This window comes from Pelodiscus sinensis, chromosome 1 (genome assembly GCF_052426305.1).
Source record: "Pelodiscus sinensis isolate ZL-2025 chromosome 1, ASM5242630v1, whole genome shotgun sequence".
Classification (NCBI taxonomy): Eukaryota; Metazoa; Chordata; order Testudines; family Trionychidae; genus Pelodiscus; species Pelodiscus sinensis.
The window spans coordinates 313,846,446-313,874,231 of record NC_143052.1 but is presented as its reverse complement, the minus strand read 5'-3'; the positions used below and the strand labels follow the sequence as shown (position 1 = coordinate 313,874,231).

General features: G+C 39.5%; 1 protein-coding gene across 2 annotated transcripts; it reads right to left on the bottom strand.

Moving 5' to 3' along the window:
• Positions 1 to 1,127: 1,127 nt before the first annotated feature.
• On the bottom strand, positions 1,128 to 27,621 carry FGF9 (fibroblast growth factor 9). Of its 2 annotated transcripts, none has more exons than XM_089775609.1 (4): positions 27,480 to 27,621; positions 26,518 to 26,781; positions 18,990 to 19,093; positions 1,128 to 4,844 (listed from the first exon to the last, which is right to left on the bottom strand). In XM_089775609.1, the coding sequence occupies exons 1-4, from the start codon at positions 27,619 to 27,621 to the stop codon at positions 4,599 to 4,601; spliced, it is 756 nt and encodes a 251-aa protein (XP_089631735.1). In that variant the 3' UTR covers positions 1,128 to 4,598. The 2 variants fall into 2 exon arrangements, with proteins under 2 accessions (XP_089631735.1, XP_089631734.1); XM_089775608.1 differs by lacking the exon at positions 27,480 to 27,621 and adding an exon at positions 19,980 to 20,019 and having other exon boundaries at positions 26,518 to 26,642.
• Between the last annotated feature and the right edge of the window lie 165 nt (positions 27,622 to 27,786).

The window sequence follows — 27,786 nt, the reverse complement described above, 5'->3', positions numbered from 1 at the left end:
CTCTTGCTAAGTAATATAAAACTAATTATTACTTTATTGCAATGCAAACCAGCTAAGGTGTATGTGAATGTAAGAGAGAGCAAAAGATAGCCAGGTGCCTCATAGAAAGACTATGCATTCTTATTCTTCAGAACCATTTCAGGAGCTCATATTCACAATCAGTCACAAACATGAAAAATAAAAGAATGTTGTTGCCCCACATGTGCTGGCTACAGTGAGACAAGATTTTCAAGGTACATCAGAGGAAAGAGCACAATATCCTTTGCAACACATACAATTACTTTCACCTTTATAAAGATCAAGTATCGGATTTTCTGAATCCTTTACTTGGAGATTATTACAGATAATGCACCTCAAAAATGATGAATGAGAAGGGGAAAAAACACTGATCTGCAAGGATAAGTAAAAGAAAATGCTCACAGGCTATTCAAAAATATACAAGCATCAAAAAAGGGACTAAGACTGGATTTACACTATGATGCGAATGAGACAATCATTACAGTCCAGGTTTTATCTTGTGAGTTTCCTTCTAGCTAAAAACAAACGTTTTATTCTCTCATCACAATCTGTGGCCAATGTGGGATTGATATCAACTGCAGTGACAACGTGTAGCTAGGATAACATGTACTGTCACTTCTATGTTCTTGACTAATTCTCCTCTCATGTTTTTGGATAGAGAAAAAATAATCTTAAATTCTAAATATTAGAATTAGCAGTGTCACAACCATCAACTCAGATGATGAAGGAGACAGACTCCCTACCCTAAACATACAATGTTGCTTCTATGTCGTCCCCTGCCTTCTGCTATGTTCAGTTTACAGAGGAAACTATATTGTAGGAGTGCTTTATATTGTCAATTCTCATTGACCCATGTTTTTATTAAATACACTTTTATCCCCATACACAGGCCCCACTGCTAATGCTCACTCTTTCTCCAATGATCACTGCCTTTTCCCCTCCCCCATCTCCACAGATTTTATACAGTCATCAAACAAAAATGTACTTTTCTTCTAAATAAAAGAGTGGGTGAAATTCCACTCTGAGTGGTAACAATGTAAAACTATTTTCTTCTGATTTTTGTCATCTTACCCTCAGCATCTTTCTCCTTTGCCAAACCTCCCACCCACCCTTTGCTATTTTTTGAATACTGCTGGTCACATACCAGACTTAGATCAGAAGCAAGAGATACATCCACCTAAATTTGGATCTTAACACATTTTTTCCATTATGTCTGGCCAATAGTGTACAGGTTTACTTGTAGTGAAATCCTGAAACAACTCCTGTCAGAAAGAAATGCTTCCCCATATCCCAAATTAGCTAAAAAAAATATAAACATTCATGATTTTACTCTGTGTGGAATTTTCTCACATCTTCAGTAAGAGCCGTAGAAAATATTTTTAAATGCCATAATTACATATATGGACAGTTGTAAGAAACAGTTCTAATGGATCATCAAGTAAATAATACCAATTTTCAAAATTCTATAACAATATATTTATACAAATTACATAATTCTATATGTATTTACACACCATTACAGATCAAGTAAATAACATCAATTTTTTCAGATTTTTCTCCATGTGAATTTTAGCGCTCAAAAAAGGTGCCAGACTGACAGCACTAGAAAACGAAGACTTCTCTTTGTCCGCAGCACAGGAACAGCAGTAGTGCAAGCTTCCTCACTTTGCCCCATCAATTATCTTCACACTTGATTTAGAAGGACCATGTGAGGAATGAAAGGGCATTTGAGTCTCCTTGCCCATTCAGTCCCTGGCAAGGGCACTAATTGGCACCCACGTAATAGTGGTTTTGTTATGTGAACCTTGCTCTATTAGAAAACAAACATTTTACATAAGTGACCAAACAAACTTTTGTTCACTACTTGACATGAGCTGAATCTGAACCAGTGAACCTGACATGAAAGGATCTGTGGCCCACTGCCAACTCCCAGACAGTATAGTCTCACAATAATGCCTATGTTAAATTCCATATTTCTATATTTACACAAATTCAATATTTATACACCATTATGGATTATTTGAGTTAATTAGGTACAGTTTATTGTTTCAACTGCCATAAGCTCATAAAAAGTTTCTTGTTTTTAATCCTTTCTTTAAAAAAATACAAAAAATAAATAAAAACATGTTAAGTGTTATAAATGGTCTGACTGACTAAAAATCCAAGGAAACTCAATGTTAATACTTAGACTGTGGCTTCAACTAATGGCATTGTTAACCTTTGTCATTAATATCTGTTTGTGGAATTACTGTACATTCAATTATAATCCACCTTTTTGTAGTTCATAACTGAACACTTGAAGTTAATTGAACTTGGAACCGGAAACTCATATCTTTATTTTGACCAGAAAGGTTTAACCTTCTGCTCAAATGATTCAGTGTTCTGTCAACCTGTATTCAGACTCTGACTCTTTCTGAAACAATGAAGGGGTTAAAAATAAACAAACAAATGACTTTATAAACTGTTATAAAATGCTGTAACTTCTTAAACAATAACATAGTCCCTACACACACAAATAGGTGATACTCAACAATATCTTAAATCAACTAAGTTAATTTATATAGCTTTAGCATTTGAAAACAATTGTAAAATGGCACATTTTTATTTCATTTAGTGTACTAGTCGTATGAGTCAAGACACACACAGCCTTTGCTATCCTTTATATGTGGGAATATAGAAAAGTCATGTACCCATGACATTAAGCCATATGCTGGTCCATAATAGATTTCGGTTTCAAATTATACATTTTATACCACAGATAATTGTGCATTAGAGAAAAAAAAAAGATTACTTATCAAAATTGGATTAGAAAATAAATATAGCTACCTCAAAATATGTCTATGATCACAGTCAGTCCTGCATGCAGTTGGCTAGGAATATTAAGGCCTAAATTCTCTCCCAATGGATTCAGTGGCAAAGTGAAGTAAAATCAAAACTTAAGTAATACAAGAATTATAAATTCAATTTTTTTAAAATATGCTAATAATGTTGCTCCTTTTTCCTCAGGGTATTGTGAAAAATAATCTTTCCTAACAAGTTCCAAAATTATTACCAGTAACATTAGGTGTTTAGGTGCTTAACATAAAATGATACAAAATCCATATAAAGTATATTACACATTGTAATCTCACTTATAGTTTATGAATATTTGAAGGTAACTTCAGGGAAAAAAACCAAGTATAATACTTTTCCCCTCATTGTCATAACTGATAGAGATTTATTAGTTTCATTTTGCAAGTTTTACTTTAAGAAGGGTGCTAATACCATGTATTATGACAGTTCACACTGAAAGCAATTTTCCATAAAAGATGTTACAATGACCCCTATAGAACTTGTATAATTTCATAGCAGATGGTGAAGTGCACAAATAAACATGTTTACAAGAGAGAACTTGTTAACCTGGTTCTTGCCCTTTTACACCATCCTGTGCTATCTATGATAATATTTAATTAGTACAACCATTAATGTTAGTTACATTGTTTCTGGTGTTCTGCTTTTAAAAACCCCCCACACATTTATGATTTAGCTTTGGTATAATCTGCAATAGGTTTTAACAAGTAGAGTATATACCAACCCCTATATTTTCCACAACTGAGAAATTTACAATGATGGAATAAGCCACTTTATCAGAGAGGAAATATTACAGACACAGAAAAAAGTTAAAGACCCAGTTTTATCTTTAATCCTCTGGGGGTAAGCTATGAAACAAGCAGTCAGAAGAGTGAATACTCAATGTCATGAGTGGTGTGCATACTTTTACAATAATATGGGCACAGAATAGATTGTCGCCTTTAGTACATTAGGGTCACTAGAATTGTTTTTGTATCCATGCACCTTTTATATTTACTTGCATGAATTTACCACAGGTTCATAGTGGCCTTTGCCATTTTAATGCTTACAGAGCCTAAAGCTTCCAAAATGCCTATCTGGCCTGTACATATTTCATTAAAAATAAACTCTCTATAATAAATAAATATATAAAATAAATAAAATGTTGCCTTTGGAATTTCTATAAATAAATTTAACTTTTTATTTTTTTCACTAAGAGGTCTTTGCTTTGAACTCAAGGGGATGATACCCAGTGAGCAGTTAACTGAAAAGTCTCTTGTTTAAGTAAGACTGCACCCTCCATGCCTTTGTAAATGCAGCGTACACTTGTGCAGGCCATCAGCCAAAAATCCTGATGAATCAAAGTATGGCAGCTATGCTGATATATGATGAAGTACAACTGATCAAAAATTTAAAAGCGTGTCTATTTCCCAGCATGCATCAGTCCTTTTTTTCCTCCTTGCTTTTGCTTCTTTCTTTCTCTTTCACTCTCTCTCTCACTCACACACACTCTCTTCTCTCTCTCATAATAAATCAAGCGAGTGGGCAGAGGCTCTCCCCCAGGAAGAGAAACCTTTAAGTGCAGAACAAAATCAGCATGTTCCATCCAAGCCTCCATCATACATTATGCATGCGACAAAGTTTGGCAACAGTGGAGTTGATGTGATGGCACAGCTAATCAATAAGAACCCACTGCATGAAACCTTTATAGTGGTTACTTTTTAAGGGCTCAAGTGAAGGAATTGTCTTTGTCAACTTTGGCTTAAAATATCTTTATATAGTTCAGGTACTTTCTCAGGGTCCACAGGTCTAGGTAAAAAATGTGTAAATTTTTGATGCCGTTTAGTCCTAGTCCCGTCTCTTGGAGTCCCATCTTTATTTAATGCAACATAATATCGTCTTCCAGTGTCCACATGTTTATATAGATTTGATGAATATGTATTATACCAGTTTTCTTCAAACTGCTCTCTGAATACACACTCCTGAGTTAGTTTTTCCTGAGGATACAAAAGAAAAAAATATAGTAAGGAACAAATACTAAAAATAACTTTCTATTCACTTAATGCATGTATTACCATAGTTAAAGGAAATATTACTAGATTATCTTTACTTATCGATACCAGTGTCTTAGTGCAAGTATAGCAAAATGTACTAGGTAAACTTTCTTATTAACTATAAAAAAGATTCAACAGAGCTCTGTTATTTCTCTGGCTAGATCTACACAGCAGCATTGTTTCAAAATAACAGTCCCGTGTCTACGCACAAGTAGGACTGGAGCTGAAGGACTGCTTACACTGACTCCTGCAACACTCATTGTATGAGGAATAAGGGAAATCAGGGGAAGAGTTCTGTCTCTCTCGAAATAACTGCTGTGTAGACTAAGGATGTAATAGTGTAGTCGATTAACCGATACGCAAAAGCTTGTAGGCTAATGCTATAGGACTACACTCATTTTCCCCCTCTCCCCCAGAAAATTTTTTAGCAGGCTGGCCAGCAGCCCAGCTCAGTTCTGGCTCATGCCGGGTCCAGTACCTACCCCTGCTGCAGTTCTGCATTTAAAGTGTATTAGGAGCCAGGCGGGCAGGCAGCCCAGCTCAGTTCTAGTTCTCACTGGGTACGAGAGCTCAGAACCCCACTCCAGACAGGGTTTATCAGAGGCAGCCGCACAGCGCAACAAGCAGCCGGTCCACAAGAGGAGCTGGTTTTTAAACTGGCTCCCCCCACAGACTAGCTCCTGCCTGGCACCCTGCGCTGCTGACGGCTCCACCCCCAGGGACTATGTAATAGTCAACTAACCAATAAGAATTCATGAGGTTACACAAATATTCAATTAACTGATACTTAACATCCCTAGTGCAGACAGCACCAAAAGTAGAAATGAGCTCTTTCGACTTAAATTCCACAATTAGTGTAGCTCAAGCTGTGTACCTTATTTCAGTTTAGCCCTGCTGTGTAGTCATGCCCTATGTATTGCCTAAAACAAACACAACATAGAAAAAACTGTGTGACAGCTAAAAAGCTCTTTCAATAACCTGTTTTTAAATACAATAAAAATAGCAATGCTTTAATTACTACTCATTCTAAGGAGACAAGCAGCTCAGTCGGATGACTTTTTTTTCTTAATAATCATATTTTTTCCCTTTTGTCTGCAAAGGATTTGAATTGTGAATTGCAGCAAAAGGAGAACAGAATTATTCTGTGGGTTTCAAATATCACTTACTGCCTTAAAATCCAAGCAAATTTGTTCCAGAGTAATCAAAATTGAAAGAAATACCATTGTAATATCTGTTATTTAGCTTATTAAAAACAGAATCTAGAGTCTGACCAATATGCTAAGCAGCAATTCTTCACAGCTACCATACGATATATAAGTTTATCTTTTGTTCTCTTTGTGCCTGATCCCCAAGTCCTTAGCCTAGGACCTTGGCATAACTCACATGGGCAAAATAAAGCAAAGACTGCAATGTCTTGTCCTTCATGACTAATGTAAGAGCTGTAGAGCCAATGAACTCAAAATTGAGGGCTATTTTTCAATACACACCCCTCTGAACAGTGATGTCAAGCCACTGAGAATGCCTCATATCAGAACACAAGAACTACGGAGTGAGGGAAAGAACTTAAGTAGAAAAAAAAATCAAAAAAGGGCTTTAAATCTTCATAAGATGCAAAGAACTCCCAAACTCCAGAAAAGAGAATTTATAGCCACTTTTGGCCCTAGAGTCATATGCACAGTTCTCATTGAAATAAACAGGAGCCACATCTATTAGCTAAACCCTGTAGTCAGCTGTAATTCCAGGGGACTCATTCAAATTATTCTGGATTTATACCATAACTGAGACTAGAATTAGGTCCTAGAGGACAGATCACCAGCTGTTGTAAATCAGCATAGTTCCACTGATTTAAATTCAAGATCTGACCTTAATTATTATAGAACTCCAATCACTATATTTTTTTCAAATGATGATAATACTTTGTATGTTATATACATTGCCTATAATCAGAAGATCTCAAAGCATTTTGCAGTCATTATCAAATTAAACCTTAAAACACACCTGTGAACTAGGTAGTAAATTTAGAGATGAGAAAACAAATTTCAAGTGAAATGACTTGCCCAAAGTCACAAAGGAAATCTATGACAGACACAGGAATATAATCTTGACTCTCAACCCTGGTCCTTAAGCACATGACTCACCTCTCCCACATGTGTCGTGTACATTCTAGATTACAATATATAGAGAACTTTAAGATGTTTGTAATTATATGTTTTGCACTTTTGATGGCAAGTCAATTAAATATTTTATACATTGCAACACTGTTCATGTTTTTTGGGGTTAGAAAATTAAGAAAAAAATACTTGTTTTTGATAGATCCTCAAGCATCAGTGGGTCCAATCTTGCAACCAGCTACTTGTGTAAGACTGACTCATACAAGCTGCCCCATTGACTTTGAGACCTGGGATTGCACCAATAACACATTTTTACTGAAAATTTTAAAAAGTTGAGAATTAAGTAGGTTCTAGTAGCCACAACATATATAGATCATTACACATGCATCACTGAGATCAAGATTTTTCTCACACTAGTCAAATAATCTTTAAATGCTGCTCTTGTTGTTTTAACATTTCTTTTACATTGGATGATTTAAAAAATTACTTTGTTTTTGCTATTCAAAAACAGATGCTGATTGGTGTTGTATGCTGTGCCTTTAGCTCCACAGGGGACATGAAACTAATTCAGACTAAGTTTTCTGCTCCCTGCAGGGAATCAGATCACATGATATGCACTGCAGAATCAGTGTTTGTTAAAAATAGAGAACTTGACAAAACGGTATTCTGTCCTTTCGTTAACCTATTATTTATTGTCTTCTACATTTCATATATACTGAGAAATGGTCCTTTAATACTATCAAATGTATACTTTTATAAATATTTTCCCATACCCAGGTCCACAGTTTAAAATAGTTTAGCGCTTCATCTGGAAGGCATAATCAATTATAGCAACATTGCAGTATACTCAATCATCAGACCTTGATTGAGTTTATTTATAACACTGCATTCTACATTCATTTCACATATTTTGCATCTCACAATTTCAATTTCTATTTTATGAACAGTTCCCAATTTCCCCTTATTTTCCTTTTGGAACAGAACTAGGCCTTTTTTTGTACCATATCAAAATAATTAGTTTAGGAAAAAAACTGGTATGATAGTCATATAGCCAACACTGTAATATTTTTCTTACTGGGATATAGGTGATTGTTTATGTATATGAATAAATTATCAAATTTTAATGTGAAATATACATTTAAAATATCATAAACTGATGTGTATAACTGCTTAGAACAGATGTTCATGCCTGGTCTACAAATCATTGCAGTAAATAGACTTCCATTGACTTTGATGGGTTTGAGACAAGGCCCTCTGTTAGCTATTGATGTAACAGTAACACTAAACCATGATCAAATGCTAACTGCATCTAATTCTGTCCTCCCTGCATCTGACTCTGTCTTCCCAGCAAATCCACAGATATCTGCTGTATATCCACATCCACATTCGGGGATATCTGCGGCTCATTTTTTGTGGCTGCAGATACAGATTCAACATTTTGTATCTGCGCAGGGCTCTACCTATCCCCTTCCCATACCAAAATCCTTGGCTGCCATAGCAATAGGGGCCCTACAAGTACTTAGAAAGAAATTGCTATAAATCAATGTTGCAAAAATTTGTAACAGTTTACATTCATAATATAAGTGCCCATGCATCTTACTCAAGACAGAAGCATGTGATTTAGATGAAGAAGAATACACAGGAGCAGAGAATGATGCGTGCATGCAGTAGTTCTGAGCAATAACATACAGGCACCCATCAGCAACACCCTTTGTCCTTCCAGCTCAATGTGTGAAAGATTCACATAAAGCCAATCCTGAGGTTTAGGGAGGGAATGTTATTGGCGTTTCCCCCTTTGGCTGTGATTTTCTGAAAGTACATTGTGCACAGTCTGAAAACAGAAGTTGGCCTTAGAATATTCCATTGCTTCTCTGTGCTGTGATCAGTGGCTACTTTTTAGTACAATGAATTTAATGTCACTAGATGAATGCAACAGTACACCACACGTATCTACATGAGATAGAAGTGGAAATTAATCTCCACTCCTGCTAGGGAAAAGTCTGTTTGCCTTCACCAAACTGTTCAGTTTGGGGCCAAATCTTGAGGCCCTAACCAAATAAGGCGGTGCTCTAGATTTGATCTCAGAACTATCCAAATCAGATGTTTCACAATACATCATATTTCCAACTAAGACGGTTTATAAAATATACTACTATAAAGTGATCAATTCTCATTTTATTGTATTTCCATGTTTTGCCTCTTAGATTATTTAATTGTAGCTCTTAATATGTATCTTTGAACTATTTGATTAGATCACAGGGCCCAAGTGGTGAATATGGATTTAGTTCAGAAGTCTGCTAACCTGGACCTTTGGAAGAAAATCTGGTGAACATTAGCTACTATGGAAACCCCTTTCTCTTTTTATATATTATCCACTACTTAGCAGTGGAGAAAACAATAATTAAAACATCAAAACTTTCTGCCAGCCCCATTAAAAGTAAGACTATGAATTAGAGTGCAAGACTATCAGACACCACAATGGATGCCTGGCTAGATTATTTTTAAAAATATATTCCTGTGGAGCAGCTAATTTAAAATGTATGGAAATAAGAAAATGCTTATTCCTTATGGGTATTATTCTGAAAATGACTTCATTCTAAGGCTAATTACTTCTACTGGACAAAAGTTTCATATTAACCATTTGTGTTGCTTATTAAATGAAAATAAAGTATAGTATCCTATGCAAAAATATTTAGTATCTTTCAACCTTTTACAGCCTGTTACCGTTACATCGAACATTATAAAAAAAATTAAATCTGATCATTTGCCCTATCCTTACTAAAATGACAATAAATATGCTATCTATCCTGTTTGTCATACACTTATTTCTGTGCAACCCATCATTTTGCCCTGCTTCACACAAACTATTATATTGAATTGAATCAAATTAGACACTTTACATGTAAATGTTTAATCCAAAGTCCCATGACATCATACATATAAATACACTGGATTTGCTCAGTGCTCTTGGGATCTACTCTACATGACAACTATGATCTGTCATGTTTTCAGACAGTTTCCACTAAATATGTGCTTGCATCTCCCATTAATATCATCACAGTAATGAAAGTTGTGTGTTCAATGAGAGGAAAACATAATTATACAAAATGTAATGAACAGACCCTTTTAATATGAAGCACTTTTCCATAAGAAAACTAGGCTATTATATACATAAATGGTCTCAGACTGAATAGGCTATTAAACGAGCATGCTATATTATTTACTCTGACTGAAGAGCCATCATAGATATTACAGCAGCTATCCACCATACTACTTTCTTGTCTGATCTTACATAATAAGCAAGTTTGATTTACAGTTGGATAGGACACCTCTAAGGAAACCTCAGCTACTGTTGGAAGTGGTACGGATGACTGAGGAGCATCACTTGTCTTTTTGAGTTGGTGACAGAGCTGGATAAGTGTGATAGTTGAATATATCATTTCATTAACATTGCCATTTCCTCTCAGATAAATGTGTTCAAGCAATATTTTTGGCAATATTCAGCCAGAATGCTATCATACCTAATACTATTTATTACATCATTTGACTAATTATGACAAAAAGGTTTTAAAAAACAAAAAAACTTAATGCTTCTGAAATAATGCCAAATATGGTGGTAGAGGGCATTATATGGCTAAAGGAGATGACTATCAGATAATGTCAAATTGAAATCAGTCAGTTATGATCATTAATTATTCCATGGCACTTTTCACAAAAGCCGGGATATTAGGTCACATGTGTTGGTTGAATTCCAATTAGGTAATAACATTTTACCCATCTCAAGTCATCTCATACTTTCATATGGCTACTCATGGTCTGCTTGTTGGCAGTATGAGCAGAAGGGCAAATAATTTGTATTCTTTATATAAGGAGAAAATTTCAGCATTGATTGTTAAATCCTGCGAGTTTTTCCACAGATTTCACTAGAGATAGAATATCTATCAGGAGTGAAGGAAATGTTTTCATAATGGGAGTGCTAAGAGCCACTGAACCAAATTCCAGAATTGTCCTTTGATTGTTTGCCTTATAGACTGACTGCCTTGGGAGAGACTGGTAAAAAAAGCAACACGATCCAATCCTGCCTACATGAATTTGGGGTAGATCATGGAAGTACATAATGGAAACCCCTTCAAGCCACAGGATGCTCCTACTTCAAAGACATAGGATATCTACCAGTCTCTTTCACTCACTCACACTTTGGATTGCAATTTTCCTGGGACCTCGAATGAGTTTTTAATATGTGCTTTCATGAGATATGTAGTCATTTATTTAAGCAATGAAAATAACTTTAGCGCAAATTGATCACTTGTGCCAGCAGTGACTATGCACTGCGTACATCTATTTATTTGCTCTAATGTATAGATAGGAATACTTTAATTACAGCCAGTTGAATAAGATACTTGCAAACTCATCCCCAGTGGGATGATCAGGCTGAGGGCCTGCCCAGGCTTCCATTGAAAGTAACTGCAGAACTCCCAGGGCAGAGCCTCAGCTGTATAAATTGGCATAGACCTATTGACTTCAAAAGTTGAAGATCTACCCCAAATTCATGTAGGCAGGATTGGATCATGTGTTGCTTTCTTTACCAGTGTCTCCCAAGGCAGTCAATCTGTAAGGAAAACAATCAAAGGGACAGTTCTGGAGTTTTCCCTCCATTGTCTTCACTGCCAACAGGATTTGGATCCTTCTGTGCCATATAGTGACATTTCTTTATTTTATAGAGTTGCCTGCCATACTCAAGTGTACAGCTGTCAACATGATCCATTCCTATAATTCAGAATACTTAGCTGAATGAGTCTCAGGGTGCGTCTACACAGCAGGATTTAACTTGAAATAAGCTACACAAATTGAGCTACATCAATACGTAGCTTATTTTGAAATTGGGAGCATCTACACAGCACTTATTTCAAAATAGAGCACTCTTCCTCTGACTTCCCTTACTCCTCATACAATGAGGGTTACAGGAGTCGGAATAAGTAGTCCTCCAGCTTGACAGTATTTCAGCATTATTTCTGCCTGCTGTGTAGACACAGACTAAGTTATTTTGAAATAATGTTACTGTATAGACATACCTTCAGTGAGCACTTCCAAGAGTCTGAAAACAAAGTTTATGTGACTTATATTATGCCAACTGACATAGGGCCCAACCTGAAGGTAGTGGAAAAATTCTCAGACTTAAATGGGAGTTGGATCAGTCTTAAAATGATAATAGGAAAAAATGAAAACAATAAATGAATAGTTTCAAACACATTCAGATTATTGAAGTGTGTAACTTGCCCCAGGCCATCCTTGTTTCCCACATTCTATGGGGTCAAAAGATATCAAATATGTAAAATCAAATATTCTGACCTGTCAGATATGTTCATTCTTCTGAATATATTGCATTGTAAGACACGACAATATGAAGTCACTTTTAAAATAGATACAGACATACTAATTTAACCAAACTGTACTTAAATAGAATATATCTAGTATATAAAGGAGAAGTTTGTGCGCTAATAACTTGGACACTATAAAAGCTACCACAACCAAACTTTACATGGGATAATCTTTTATCCAGGAGAAGGTTTCTGGTCCAATAGTACCTTAATCAGTCCTGAGCTCAAGCTGTAAACATCAAAAATTAACTCGCCTCACTGCACTGCAAGGGCCGCCCGCCCACCCTAAGTCCCTTGTCCGCCGCCCACAGCCCCCAGCGTCATATGGGACTTGCCCCCTCCCGCCCGCGAGGTTACATAAGCAACCCTCTTTCTCCCCATCCCCCGCACCGGCACACAGTGCTTCGACCCCTCACGCGCACTATGGCTTGGGCACCTGCCCTGCCCACCAAGGCACCTGCAGCCCCAGGCGCGAGCTGGGGCACCCCTCCTGTGTGTAACCTCCCCTCCTCCCAGGTGTCACCCCCACCCTCCGGGGAAGATGCAGACCTATATTTTAATCTCTATAGAAATCAGTACAACTTTTCTACCTTTCAAAAAAAGATAATGGACTACTGTTTTTCTACATTTTGTTCGGGCAACGCCAGGTAACTCCAGCTAGTATAAAATATAGCCAAGCTGTTTAATCAGTATCATTAGATAAAGTTGTCCTTTAAGTACATACCAATGTTTCAACTCATAAAATCCATAACTTTTTATATCAATATCCACATAAAATATTTTTTGAGTAGTTTGCAAATAATAGTGGCTATTTATAGCATTTAAAATATTTTAGATTGTCAGTAAAAATAATTTGGTCAAGTTCTGGTAAACTAGATTTCTAGGCCTCAATCCTCCTACAGGCTCTGTGGTGATTTAACCACACATATTACAGAACTGGGATTATATAAACAACATTATCATTCCAGAATCAATACGGTGGATGCAGTTCAAACTTCAGTGTTGAACACGTTTTTAGGTTCATTAGAAAAACAACACACTATTAATTTTGGACAGCTATTAGCCAAGATGGACAGTAGCCAAGATGAACAGGGATGCAGCTCCATGCTCTGATTACTAGAAGCTGAGAGTTGATGACAGGAGATGGATCACTCAACAGTTGCCTATTCTGTTCATTCCCTCAGAAGCACCTGGCACTGGCTACTTCCAGAAGGCAGGATACAGGATCAGATGTGCCACTATGATATGCAATAAGGTTGTATACCTAATGACTTCCTTGCTCCCCCACACATCTGAGGCTGATCTCACAACGATGGTGAAGTAAAGTGAGTCTAAAATATTTGGATAAACAACGAGAAGTCCTGTGGCACCTTACATACTAACAGATTTATTGGAGCATAAGCTTTCAAGGGCAAAGAACCACTTTGTCAGATGGAGCTTATGCTCCAATAAATCTGTTAGTCTGTAAGGTTCCACAGGAGTTCTCATTGTTTATGCAGATTCAGACTAACACAGCTACCCCTCTGATAAAATATTTTGGATTTTTCTGGACCAAAGATGCTAAGTGTTACTGCAAAGTGAAATTATTTTCCAGTAATATTTTCTCTTTCCTGTTCTTACATATCTGCAGTGACGTTTGACTACTCATCTATCCCAGTTGTTCTTAAGATTTTTTTTCTAACATATAGCCTAAACGTTTTCACTTTTTTCCTTGCTTCTCATCCTACCATTTGAAAAACCAAATAATTCTCTTTTTTATTTACATTATAGTCTGAAAAGTATTATGGAATGTGACATTATGCCCTCTTACCCATACTAAGTTACTTTCTGTGGACTATGAAAATCTCTCTCCTCAAAATGTCTAGTTTGCCAGTCTTAGGATTTCTTGTATATGTCCTTCCAAATTACTGGAACAAACCAGAAGTGCATATAATGATGCAGGTGAAGTCCTGATGATGTTATACACAAGCAGCATTATCTTCCTAAGTAATACACACAAGTTATAACATTATCTCTTCAAATACAATACTTTTATCATGCCAGATCATGCTTAGTTTTCTATAGATTATTTCTCACAGATCTTAATCTAATTAGCTATTTTCTATACAATTTCCTAGTCCAATAATAAAACTTAATTTACATCTATATTAAATCTCATCTTGTTGCATGTGCCCTATTGTAAATAGGAATCATACTGAGTCTTCTCTGCATGCAAAGAAAGGGAGTCAACATGAGTGGATGGGACAAAGTAGCTGCTCAAAAGGACAAGTTTCAGCAGGGTAGCCGTGTTAGTCTGTTCCAGCAAAAACAACAAGGAGTCCTATAGCACATTAAAGACTAAGAAAAGCTATTTTAGAAGTTTTAGAGGGTAGCCGAGTTAGTCTGTACAGGATAAACTTAAAAAACAACAAAAGGTCTGGTAGTGCTTTTATAAACTAACAAAACATGTAGATGGTATCATGAGCTTTCGTAGGCACAACCCACTTCTTCAGATGACTGGAGTTATGAGTTTAGGATGTGCAGACCCAAAATAAATAGGGGAGAAGGGGTGGAGCAGGAAACAAGGAGCAGAGGAAATGAAAATATCAAAGGGAAAAACAAGTAGGCAGAGCTGGTGCCTATAAGCACCTGAAGGTTGGATAGTTAAAAGGAAGCAAATAAGGATCAAAGGGAACTAACACAAGAATCCACACAGAGAGCTGTTGGCACCTTCATTGAATGTTAGGTTGGTAATATCCCAGCCATCCATTGTCCTGATTGAGGAGATGATGATCAGAGTGAGAACTGAATTTGTGGATGAATTGTAATTCCAATGCCTCCTTGTGTATTTGACTAGTAGAACTCGTTTGTGACAAGACAGCCACTATTTTGGCATAAGCTATTTTGGCATAAGATTTCATGAGTTCTGACCCACAAAAGCTCATAACCAAATAAATGTGTTAGTCCTGAAAATGCCACAGGATTCCTTGTTGGTTTTTCACAGAAGGAAAAATTACAACAAAGCATCCTCCCAACTATGACCACAAAGAACTGCCTCTGGCCTCTCTATGGAGGCAACACAGATACTCAGTTTTGAATAGCCAAGGCCAGAAGATGTGGGTGGAGAGGAAGACTCTGAAAACAGTCATTCTGCTTAGCATATTCCCACCTCAGAGCAGCTTGTTACAAAGAAAAATCATTTTACAGCCATTAAAAAAATTAAATGCTATGATGGACAAGCTCCTTCTCTGAAGCTTACATATAGTAAAGAGGGGAGGACAAACCACTAGCAGGGCTCTACCCAATAGGCAGTGCTTTAAGAGAGCCAGGGGGAGCATGGATGGGTCAAGATATGACAAAACTGGCACTGTTGTTCCCAGCAATCTTTTGCCTCCTGTGAGAAATGTCAGATACATTGTGTGTTCCATTCTGCCACCTGTCCCATCTCCAATGGTACTAAAGATATGTCAGGATAAGGATTCAAATTCCATGACTTTTAACACACAAATGGGAGGATGTGTGCCTTAAGGCAGTTGATTTGGAAGTACTGGACACATTTTATGCCTTTTTTGGTATTCACCTACAGACATTTCAATGTAAATACATATTCTTCACACTGAATGAATCTACACTAGTGTTTCCTGTAAACTGAGTGGGTTGGCAGCTGCCCAAGAGAGATTAAAAAATGGCCCAACTGATTAGCAGAGCATCCAGAGCGCCCACAGCCATCAGCATGTGATTCTGCTGGTGGTACACATCTGCACACATGCCTCGGTGCACATAAAATTTATTCTGCACACAGATGGAAAAACTAGAAGGAACATTGATCTATGCTAGCAAAATTGGCACCTGTTAACAGTAACAACATGCAGAAATGTACCTGCTTTGGTCCTATTACACCAACATAGACTAGGCACTTTTGACAGTCATAAAAACCTGCTTTGTGCACTGTCTCCACTAGCCTTAGCACTGTAGCTGGCAGTTGCTGAAATATGGGTACTAATTTTGCTAGTGTCGATAAAGCTTTTGACTACTATAACACTGAGTAGCAATTAGATCTTATGTCTCATTGAAAGAAATACAATTTGATTACCATCAATCTTTGGTATGCTGCATCTTTGTAATATGAGGACAAGCAATCTCTTGTCATCCATTTAAAAAAATGAAACTTCCTAGTCTGGAAAGCCTTTGTTCTGAAGCAGTTTTTTAAATATAACTTTAAAGAAACATTTTACTAGGAGTATATTCACTAGTTCTGTGTGACATTACAAGCACAGAATACAAAGCTAACATGGAAAAGATCTGTCACATTACTAAAATTAACTTCTCAAATCTATGTATTAAAGCCTCTTCAGTAAAAAGGAGTCCTTTTAAATTCCTTTCCTTTTGTTTTTGTTTTAAATAAAATTTGAAAATGTAATTGAATTGATTCATTGAACATGTGTTTATTTACTTAAAATGATTCACCTCAAGAAGGATACATCTACACAGTAGGGCTAAATTAGAAATAAGCTACACAACTTGAACTATGCTAATTGTGTAGCTTAAGTCAAAATAACTTATTTTGAATTTGGGCACGCCTACACAGCACTTATTCTGAAATAGAGCACTCTTCCTCCAACTTCCCATACTCCTCATACAATGAGAGTTATAGAAGTTGGAACAAGAACTCCTCCAGCTCAACATTATTTTGACATTATGTCGAAATAACTGCTTGTGTGTAGATGCAGACTCTTATTTCGGAATAATGTCAGTTATTCCAAAATAATGCTGCTGTGTAGCCACAGCCATAGAAATACCAGAGCTCTGTTGAATCTTATAGAAGTTGGAGTACAAAGACTGTTATTTCAAATTTATTTCAAAATAATGGGCTTGCTGTGTAGACACACAATACATTATTTCAGAATAACTAACGTTATTCCGAAATAAAGCTGCTGTGTAGACGTACCCGAACTGAAAATCAGTAATAGTACACTTGTTTCTCTTCATTATTCAATCATACAACTTCTTCAGGACTTAACTGGTTCTTTGGACTATTGATTGATTCCACAATAATTATTTTTTAAGATTGACACATGAGCTGATAGTGTATTTATGAGTCATAGGCATTTTTCTCACCCCTCTTATCTGCATCATAGTCTTTCCTCCTCCTTATGCCATACCCCAAATTGATCTATATTCTCTCCCTTTTGCACGCCCCATACCATCATCTCCTCTCTACCTCTCCTGGATCTCCCATCCTAGTTTTGCCAGTTCACATCCCACATTCCTTTGGGTCTCCTCTTGGTTTCTAGTGATATCTGTCCCAACACTGATCTTCCCTCCATTTCCCCCTTTGTGCCTCCCACATCCTTTTATTGACTTGCTTCTGTTCTTCTCAACTCCCCTCCCAAAACCTCTCTACCATCAGGCCACATTTCACTCCTGATGCTCCAGCTCCAAAAAAATGGTAGTCATCCCTGACACCTCTAATCTCCCTGCTCTCACAGAACACAGTGTCAGGTAAAATCACAAAACCTGGATCTCTCGTGGACACTGCTCTGCTGGACTTCTCCCATGTGGAAGATCCTCCTTTTCTACATATTCCCCACTCAAAATCATCCCCAATGGAACATGAGTTGGGGATACGGGGCTTCTCTTCTGTTCTTTGTGCGCCCATCTCCTCCCTCACTCCTGCAGACATTTCCTCCGATTCTTCTCACCTGTCCCTGCCCTGATGCAGCTATCATCTATTATCCAGCTCACTCTTCCCCAACTCCTTTCTCACGGACTCCCCGTCTCATTCTCAGTGACTCCCTCCACGCAAAACTCTTCACCACCTTAAATTCCTTTGTTCCTCCCATTGCAAGGCCTGTCTCACCAATCTCCAGCTCTGGCTCCTCACCAGCATCTACTTTCTCCTGCCTGTGAAGGAAGCCCAGTGACTACATGATCTTCTTCCATTCTAGGCCCGTTCTCTCCTTCATAAGTCCTGCCACCCTCCTTCTCTGGTAGCACTAATTATTTATTTTGACTCTCACACAGGAAATCCCTAGAAACAATGTTTGTCCTCTCTCCTCAAACCCTCTCTGCCCCGTCTCGCATGCCACAGACAATCTTGCTAAGTTTCAAACACAAGAGCAACAAACTTCTTTTCCTTACTTTTAGGGCCATGCATAATTTAGCCTCTCCCTACCTTTTCATTTTTGGAACTTCTGCTGCACTTTCCAAGGATGATAACTTGTATCCCTTATTTGTCTAGTTCATCATATACCTCTTATCCACAAACCAGCAATCTTGTCCTACTTCAAATCCCTCCTTAAGACTGACATTCCTACAATGGCTACTGTAAATGGCTTCTTAGCCACCATCACTTAAAAAAAAAAAGTTGTGTTAGCCTGTCTATATCACTATTCCCCGTCTCTGTTACCCTTGTCCTCCCCACTTGTTTGTTACAACTGACTTGCTTCATCTTGTCTTAAATTAGTCTGTTTTTAAAGCAGCAGCTAGTATGGGTTTGTACAGTGCCTAGCACAATAGGCCTCAGATTTCATTGGGGTTTCTGGGAGCTACTGTAATGCTAATAATAATTAAAGCAATCAGATGGAGAGCACGATTTTTTAAACTGATAAGGAACTTACCGAGCCATACAGTTCTCCTTTTTCATTCATTCCAAGGTAGAGGCCACTGTCTACCCCTCGAATGCTGACCAGGCCCACTGCTATACTGATAAATTCCAGTATACCTGCAAAATATATAAATAACAAATGTACAGATTTTTTTTTTCTTTTGATTGATCAAGGAGATATCAAAATTGTTTTTTCCACTTTATGGGTGTGTCTCGAACAAACAAAAGAATTACTCAATTATTTTAAAATATACCTTATGTGAAACAGTTAACTCTCATAAGTTTCTATAACAATGATGCATTGCAGATAGCAGAATGGTGTCCAGCCAAGAGATTATTCTCAACCTTTCCCAGCATTTTTTAAAACAAAACTCTACAGCATGGTCATATTATGCAAATGTTTTATCAGTATCCTGATTTGCACCACAAACAATATATTCAAAGAAAAAATGTGAAGTATTCAGATTCTTTAATCATGTTAATTTTGGCTATGAAATATGTTTTGCCAAATAAATCTGTAAAATCGTGTTTTAATCAAAATTGCAAGAGGAAAACATAATATTGTATGTTTGTTATGAGAAGCATTTATTTCCAAGCATTATTGAATTAATAATACATACACAGAAAGAAATCTACTCACAGCATGGTCCTCCAAAAACTTGAAAAATGATAATTTGAGATACAATCCAGAGACTTTCACACTTTTGTCTACAAACTACTCATCTAACTCTCTGGCATAAGATTTTTATTCATCCTAACTTTGAAAATGGAAACATTCCTGCTCTAAATAATCCCGAATAAATTATTTTTGCACATTTTACATTCATCTCCCAAAGAGTCATTTGTGCACTACAGATCAAAATGTTCTTCAGAGAAGCACTGCTTCTGCAAAAGTTCCCAGTGTTCAGCATGCATGTGCATGATACAAAGAGTATCTACATCACCAAACACCAAGTCACCTAGTTCTGGCTCTTTTCCCCTCCCCTCCCTGCAAATTGCTTACCTCATCAACGAGGATTCTACCACCCAAGACTTGTATAAATCTAGAATTTCAGTGGAACAAAATAGACATTGTTTTTCATTTTGGAGAATGATGCAAGACTACTATTATCTCAATTATACTACAGCATTAATACAAAAGAAGCATATTGTGGCATTAAGCTATTTTCTGAGCCACACAATAAAATGTAAGGTAGCATTTTCAATAAATTGGTAGAATATGTATATCCAGGCAGCTACATAGCTTAATATTAAAGTATCTAAAAAACTTACTGGAAATTATATTTACATAAAACAATAACATAATTGTTTAATATTCCAGTGTTGAGTCTCATCTGGCTAATGAAGAGTATTTTTATGGATTTCTGAACAATTAATTTTTCATCTCTCACAAAGTAGTGTGTGTGCTAATCAATAATAGGCATGAGCCACATAAATCTAATAAAATATAAGTCAAAGCCTATGGGAAAACTTTGTAGCCAAGATTATGTAAAGATGAAATGTATTCCTTACAAAGGACTATTGATCATTACTTTATATATTATTCAGTGCTACACAGCAGGTTTACAATTTTGATAACCCTGACATATTAAGGCCTCTCTTTTAAATTGCTTTATACACACTTAGAGAGAGGGTTTCACAAATGTGTGTGGGATAAAATTCCATAATTACCAAAATTCTATCTTTGAAATAATAAAAAAAAAGAGATGGCCCACCACCACCATAAATATTGTGTGTATTTCAGACATGATCAGCCCATTGAAACAATTACAGTTTTCCCTTTATCGTTGCATATATAATACTTCCAAATCTTGTTATTTAGGCTTCTTCTAAGATTTTCATTAAACTATCAAATTACATGATATACATGGCTAAGGAATTTTAAATTAGGTCAACTCTTATATTATCTATAGCATTTCGTATTGTAGCTCTAAGTTAGTCATGTTGAGCATTTATAAAATTAGAGCATGACCTTAAATGCTACTCTAATTTCAAATATTTAGGTACACATTTATGACTGTCTTGGGGAAAAAATGCTGACATAAGTTCTATTGGAAATGTAACAGCAGATTTTTTTCAAGGTAACTGGCATGAACCCACAAATTTGAGATTACAGTAGAGCAATCTGATTTTAAATACACAAGACCATTCACAACTAGTATTATGTTATGCATTAGAGTCCTTCAAGAGATTATTTTGGGCCTACCCTGCTGTCCTTACTGAAGCAAAACTCTCATTGACTTCATTGGGAGTTTTGCCAGTTCAAAGACTGCAGGATTTGGCCTTACGCCCTTGTGAATATTTTTACTTTATAGTCTGTGGAATGTACACATTGTACTTACAAATTGAATCAGATATTACATTAAATGGGATTTTTCCCTTCAAATTTAGGGTAGTTCAAATCAAAATACCAGGCCAGAATACCTTTGAACATTTCTAGTAAAAAAATCTGAGAGCCTCCAAAATGAGACTATAATTTTCTAAAAACTTGTAAGAATCTTCTTCTCGGACACTGAACACTTCCACTTCAAGACAGAAGCTAACCTTCTAAGGAAGTTGGAATAACCTTCCCACAGAAGAAGTTTCTTCCCATAAATGTCTGCAGCAGTGTTTTTTATACCTTCCTACCATCTGATACTGGACCATGGCGGATATACTGGACTAGATAGACCATTGGTCTGACTAGGTACAGCAATTCCTCTCTTCCTACCAATGCCATGAGAGGTGGGTAGGTACACCATTTACAGAATAAATTCAACTTTTATCTAGTAAAAATATAATACACAATAATAAGACTGACGTTATTTATGTATTTTCTTTGCATTTAAATAATGAATACCTTTCAGCTAGGGACTGTATTTGTCCCATCCTCTGCACATTTTTTCCACTTAGTATGGTTATTTGTCTTATTGCAGGATGGAGGCACATGCAGCTTTCACTTAGCACCAATAATGTCATAAATTACTAATACACTAAATAAGCATCATTGCCATTGGTGACTTATTTGTAAATTTCCAGATAGGCAGTAATGAGGTGCCCAGCACAGAGGAAGAAAGCCACAAAGGACCTGAAGCCAAAGAGCTAGGTAAATAGAACTGTGCTGTAATATATTTAGCAAGTGATAATGCTACCATAGAAAAAAATAGAGAGGAGGAAAAGACACACTCTCTGGTTGTGAAGTTACTGCAGTTCAAACACATGAAACAGATAGCTCAAAATGGGAAGGGGAGGGAGTGAAGAACAGAAGGGATTTCCCAGGCTTTCCCCCAATCGGTACAGATCCTGCTGCTGCAGCTTCTTTCCCCAGACATCTACTGCCTACTTTTGGAAAGCTCTGATTTTGGCACTCAGCTGGAACAAACATTGCAGTTGGGAAGTACTGCCTGCCAGTCACAGCTGTCACTTCTCTTTTCCTACATGGCCACATTAGGCCAATTAAAACTCCAGAGAGCAGATACAACTCCTCAAGAGGCATATTGACCCTAGATAACTTAAAATAGCTGGCAAAAATTGCTAGTTTTATTGGCTAATGACAACTGCAACTCAGCTGCAGGTCCAGGGATGCTGCATTTTGTTATAATTACTGCATTCAGAGGCATTGCAACATTTTGGGGGGCAGGGACGGGGGAGTGCTGCATCATCATCACCGCACACCAACAGCAGCACTCACTAACTGGTGTGGGGGGCAGGTAGTAGATCTTCTTCTAGCAGGGTTCCTTTCTTCTGTCTGGTGTTCTTTATTTCTCATCCAGCCCCCCTGGAATGCAGTACTTACTCAGGCTAGGAATTCTGTGAAAGTTTTCCTTGTACAGAGGCCTGTCTTGGATGATTGAGACCAGGGGTGGGGAACCTTAGGCCTAGGGGCTGGATGCAGCCTCTGAGACTCACAGCCCACCCCCCACCCCCCCCCCAGCATTGGGGAATCTGTACTGGCACTCCAGACCCCCTCACACACTCCCACCACTGTGCTGGAATACACAAAATCTACTAGGCTGGGTCCCCCTAGACTCTGGTGTGCAAGAGGAATGTGGGGAGTATCTTTCTCCTTCTCAGTCCAGCACCACCTCAGTGAGGGGTTTTGTATGTGGCTCCCGACACAAAAAATGTTCCCCTCTCCTGATTTAGACACAAGAATTCCTAAATCTTGAAGGTTAGACTAGATGCCTTGCAGACCCTTCTAACCCTATGGTTCTACAATTCAAAGACTAAAGGACTGAGCTAGCTAAATCCTTTTTCCCCCCCTTTATAATGCCAGCCCTCTCCCCTTCCGAGAAGAGAGTGAAGAGGTGTGGGGGGGGGGGGGGGAGAGATAAGATCACATGTACACCGCACCAACAGAAAAAGGGGAAAGTGCCAGAATCCACTTCCACTCCTGCTTCTGAAGCTATTGTCTGCTCCCTCATTCAGCAGCAGGTGAAAGTGTTAGTCACATGCACTGCAGCTGTTGTCCAAGGATTGCTGCAGAGATGCTTTAGGTCAGGCCAAGCAGCCCCCACTGGACACTGGCTTCCACAAGGAGACAGCCAAATAGACTGATTGTTTTCCCACGTTGGAGAGCACACTTCCTCAGCCTAAATCCCTCTCTCCTACAGGCTCGGCCTGGTCCCGCGGTAGCTCTATCGCGCCTACGCCCCCCTTTCTCCTGAACAGAACTCAGATCACCAGCCTCACACAGTCGCAGCCTCACACCAGCCTCACACAGCGGCCACCGGTGAGTTAGACAGACAGTCGAGTGGGGGATTGGAAGGCGCTTCCTCCTGCCGGGTGGCACACGTGCTGATTGCCGCGCTCCTCTCTGGCTGCGCATCCCCCGGCGAAGGTCACCTCAGCAGCTCCCTCCGCCCCCGTCTGCCGATTCCTGGGGGTTTCATGCTGTGCAAGCACGTGCGGGGCTGCCGCACAGGGCGCGCCGCCCACTGCCCCGGAGTTACGGAATTCACGGTGCCTCCGCTGCCGACCGAATGCCCTAGACGGCATCCAAAAATCTTGTCACCCCAGAGACATCAAGCCTTGAGCACACAGGGTGTCAACGGGGGCCGTCATTCTGCTCTCACTGCGCGATTTTATTTTAAAGGGGCGTGTTTGGCCGTAAAAAAAAATACAACCTAGGAAGGCCCCCAAAAACCCAGGCGATCTGGGCTCATTGCATGCCAATAAGCAAGGCTCCGCAAGAGCATCCCAAAGTCAACTGCCTAGCTGAGGGCTCCCCTGGGGCAAAGGGGGCTCCCAGAGAGCGCACAGCTGAAGGAGAGAGGACAGCCTTTGTCCTCCCTTTTGCTGAGGCACTTTTTCCTGGCTCTGTCCCGACACCCCCCTGCCCTCCCCACCCAGCCCAAATGTGAGCCGCTTAGCCCTGGCACAGGAAGGACCTGGCTGTACGTGCGACATGCACCAGAGAAGATGGAAAGGAGCCTTTAGCCTAAGCCAGCGTTACTAAGCGCCCTGCCACCTGGGCTCCACCAGCCATGGCACGCGTGCCAGGAGACAATACCGCCCCACGATAAGTCATAGCAGGACCCCTTACAGCATCCGCGGGCCCTCCTTCGCCAAGCTGCCTGCCCCCTCTTCCCCGCCCTGCCTGCAAACGGGCAGAAGCAGTCCCCAGCCCTTTGCTTCGGCACAGCGCCGGGAGGGCACAGAGCTCCTCCGCGGATGCGCCGCCGCAGTGCTAGAGCAGCGGCCCCCTCGGCTCCCCAGCACTGCGGCTGCAAACCCGCCGGGCAAGCAAACAGAGGCTCGGAACCACGCGGCGTGGAGCAGGACCAGCCGGGGGCGCCTCTCCAAGCGGGCGGAGCCCGGAGGGGTCTAGGACCCTGAAGAGCCCCTCCTGCTAAGCCAACGCGGGAAGTTGCAGCAGCCGCCGCCGCGCGGCCGCCGTACACCTGCTAGCTGCCGAGCAAGGAAAGCTCGCGTCGGGATGCGCCCGAGCCTTCTGCTGCCGCTCCGTGGCAAAGTGTTTCTCGGAGCTCTGCAAACTCAGCCAGCAGCTCAGCTCCGTCCTGGCACGCGGGCCTGCCCCCGGTGTAGAACGTTAATCTGGGGGTGCGCCCACAGAATGGGGGCCTTGGAGAGAGAGAGAAGCAATCGGGCAGATATTACTTGAGAGAGAGCTTGACACTTTCCACCAGAGTCTCGGCCAGGCTGGAAACTCTAGCTGCGTTTCCCTTAGTATTTTTTTGCCTTCAATGGATGTTACTTCCTCTGCACGTCGTTGTTGATACAATTGCAAATCTTTTAGCAAAGCAATCATGAGGGAGAGCCGGGCCAGTTTCCTTTTTAGCTGCTGCTAGCCCTGAGAGCGGAGTGCTGCGGCTGTGTGCGACTGAACAATGTTAAAATATCCTAGAAAAGTCCGATGCCGGCTGATATACGGTGACTGTACACGTTTGAATTCTCCGCCCTCCCTCAAGTACCTTAGGAGATCATCCCTTACAACACTGGAATTATCTAAACAGCCCCACAAAGCAATAAAATACACTTTAGATCTTGTTCAACATCTGGCATTAAAACATGAAGGGGGGGAACCCACCACGGGACTTTGCTTTTACGACCTAATTTAAGTGCAGTCAGGTGGGTTCACTCACAAGTTAACTCCTTCCAACAGACTGGAAGCCTGGCTGACTTGGAAGGCACCACCCTCCTTAAAAATCTTTAAGTCCAATTTATATATGCACCCGAATCTTTACAATTGCATCGCCAGTAGGGCAGCTCCAAATCCATCTGACTAGTGTGTGAGCACACAGCTCTAAAAAGTGGATGAAGGCATAAGCCCTCCACTCCTCAATGCTGAGTCACAAATAGCGACCTCTGAAAATGAAATCCACGGAATGCTCTTTAAAATTAGCTCCCAGCTTTACACACACATAGCTCAAAGAGCCCACATTTTGCTGCAGGCTTATAGAAAATGACGAGCACGGGTCTTAACTGGATACCTGAGCGCCCTATATAATTCCTTCCTCCTAGATATATTGTCACTATTCTCATTTCATGACTATGATCTTGTTTTATGCTCGCAGAGATTCAGGGAGGGCACTTGTGCGGACCGGGAGGGTCTGCAGTTGTATCCCTCACTGAGAATCAAGACAATCAGTTTATAATTCAGATAGTTTGCTTATGAAAACAATTTAAAATAAAACCTTCCGTAAGTGTCTACAGACTGAGAGCCACTCCCTTCAGGAAACTCAGTGGATTTTAAATTGTAGTGGTTACTGATTTTAAAAGCCCTTTAAACTCATGAAGTCAACCCATTTAGTAGATGCGTCTTGAAAAAATAAAATACAACTCCTCAAATCGCTATCCTTTAACCGAACTTGGAGCTAGGACATATTACTACTAACAATATTGAGACTTGGTAAATGCCGCTGCTTTGACTGCTGCAGCTGTGCCACCCGCGTATCTGCATTTCCGTACACATTTCTTCTTAGCTGGCCCGTCATAACAATAACAATAGGTCATTCTCCTCCCGTCTCCCTCCCCCTTTTTATTAGTTCTGTCACATTATTTCATCACATGACCACTAAAGGGTTAATGATAATACCTACCAAATCTGCTGTGGTCTTGCCTGGTTCCCTGGATAGTACCATTGGGGAAAATTTCTAAATGAAATCCAGTCCTGCAGTATAGCTGCCTCCGCCTGAGGATCCCCTTTAAATGATCCAAGTCCGTGACTGCAGGCCCCCTGGGTAGCCCACCTGCCTCAGACTGACCCAGGTGGTCACTTAATAAAACCGGACTATCCACCGGCAAAACGGGCACATTCCCAAAGGGTACTGCATCCTGCACACCGAAATAGTTCCCAACTTCACCTAAGGGAGCCATCAGAAGATTCTGCTTTTAGAGAACAAGAATAAACAATAATGGTGCCAAACCCAGGAGATATAAGATTGGGTATATCCACTCCACTTCCCCTCCCTATTGCAGTTACAGAGAAAATGTTCTTTCTTCAATCCATTAAATGCATAAATAAAAGTAATATTCTGTTTTGACTGTACAGGGTCAAGGTCAAACCACTGTTAGTCTAAGAAACCACCACTTTATACTCACACACTGACATATTTATAAACATATATATGTGTATATCTATATATATATGTATATATATCCCCAGCTCTTAGCAAGCAGCAAGGTCTTCAGCCCATCCAACTGTAATAAGGAAAAAAATCCGTAGTTTCTCCATTTGGTTTAAGATAAGAATGACCATAGCAACTTAAATACCTAGGCGTTATAGGGATTTTTTTTAAGATGAACAGGCTACGTCAGGATTTATGGATTCTGACTCCAGAAAGGCATGCGCTGTTTTTACTCTATAACAGACTGCATACATCAGCATGAATCCTGCAAGGGGCGGGGGAAATCTCACGTTGCTGGCGGAGATAAATCCGAAAAAGAAAAAAAGAAAAAAAACTTTTGACGTCCAGATCTATTATCCAGAATTCTCGGGAGGCTCAGCAGATGTCCGCTGGGTTCGAATTATTGACGATCCACAAGCAGAGCAGAAACGGACAAGTGCTTGTGTCTTTCTTGGCTGGCTCGAAACAGGTGTTGCTTCTGCAGGGCTCTCTGTGAAATGTTGTACTCCAGCACTGAGCTGCAGCTCTTGACTGTGGATCTCCATCCAGCACGCAGAGTGGCGCAGGAAGAGGCATTGGGCTGGGTTTAAGGTAGTCCTGATTGCTACTGGGAGGATTCTCCGAGGTCCTAGCGCTCAGCTCTACCTGCTGCAATACAGATACTGTTACAGCTCTATTGCACTTGAAGTAGTTCTCTTACTGCTCTGCGGCAATGCATGCATGCACATAAATGAACAAATG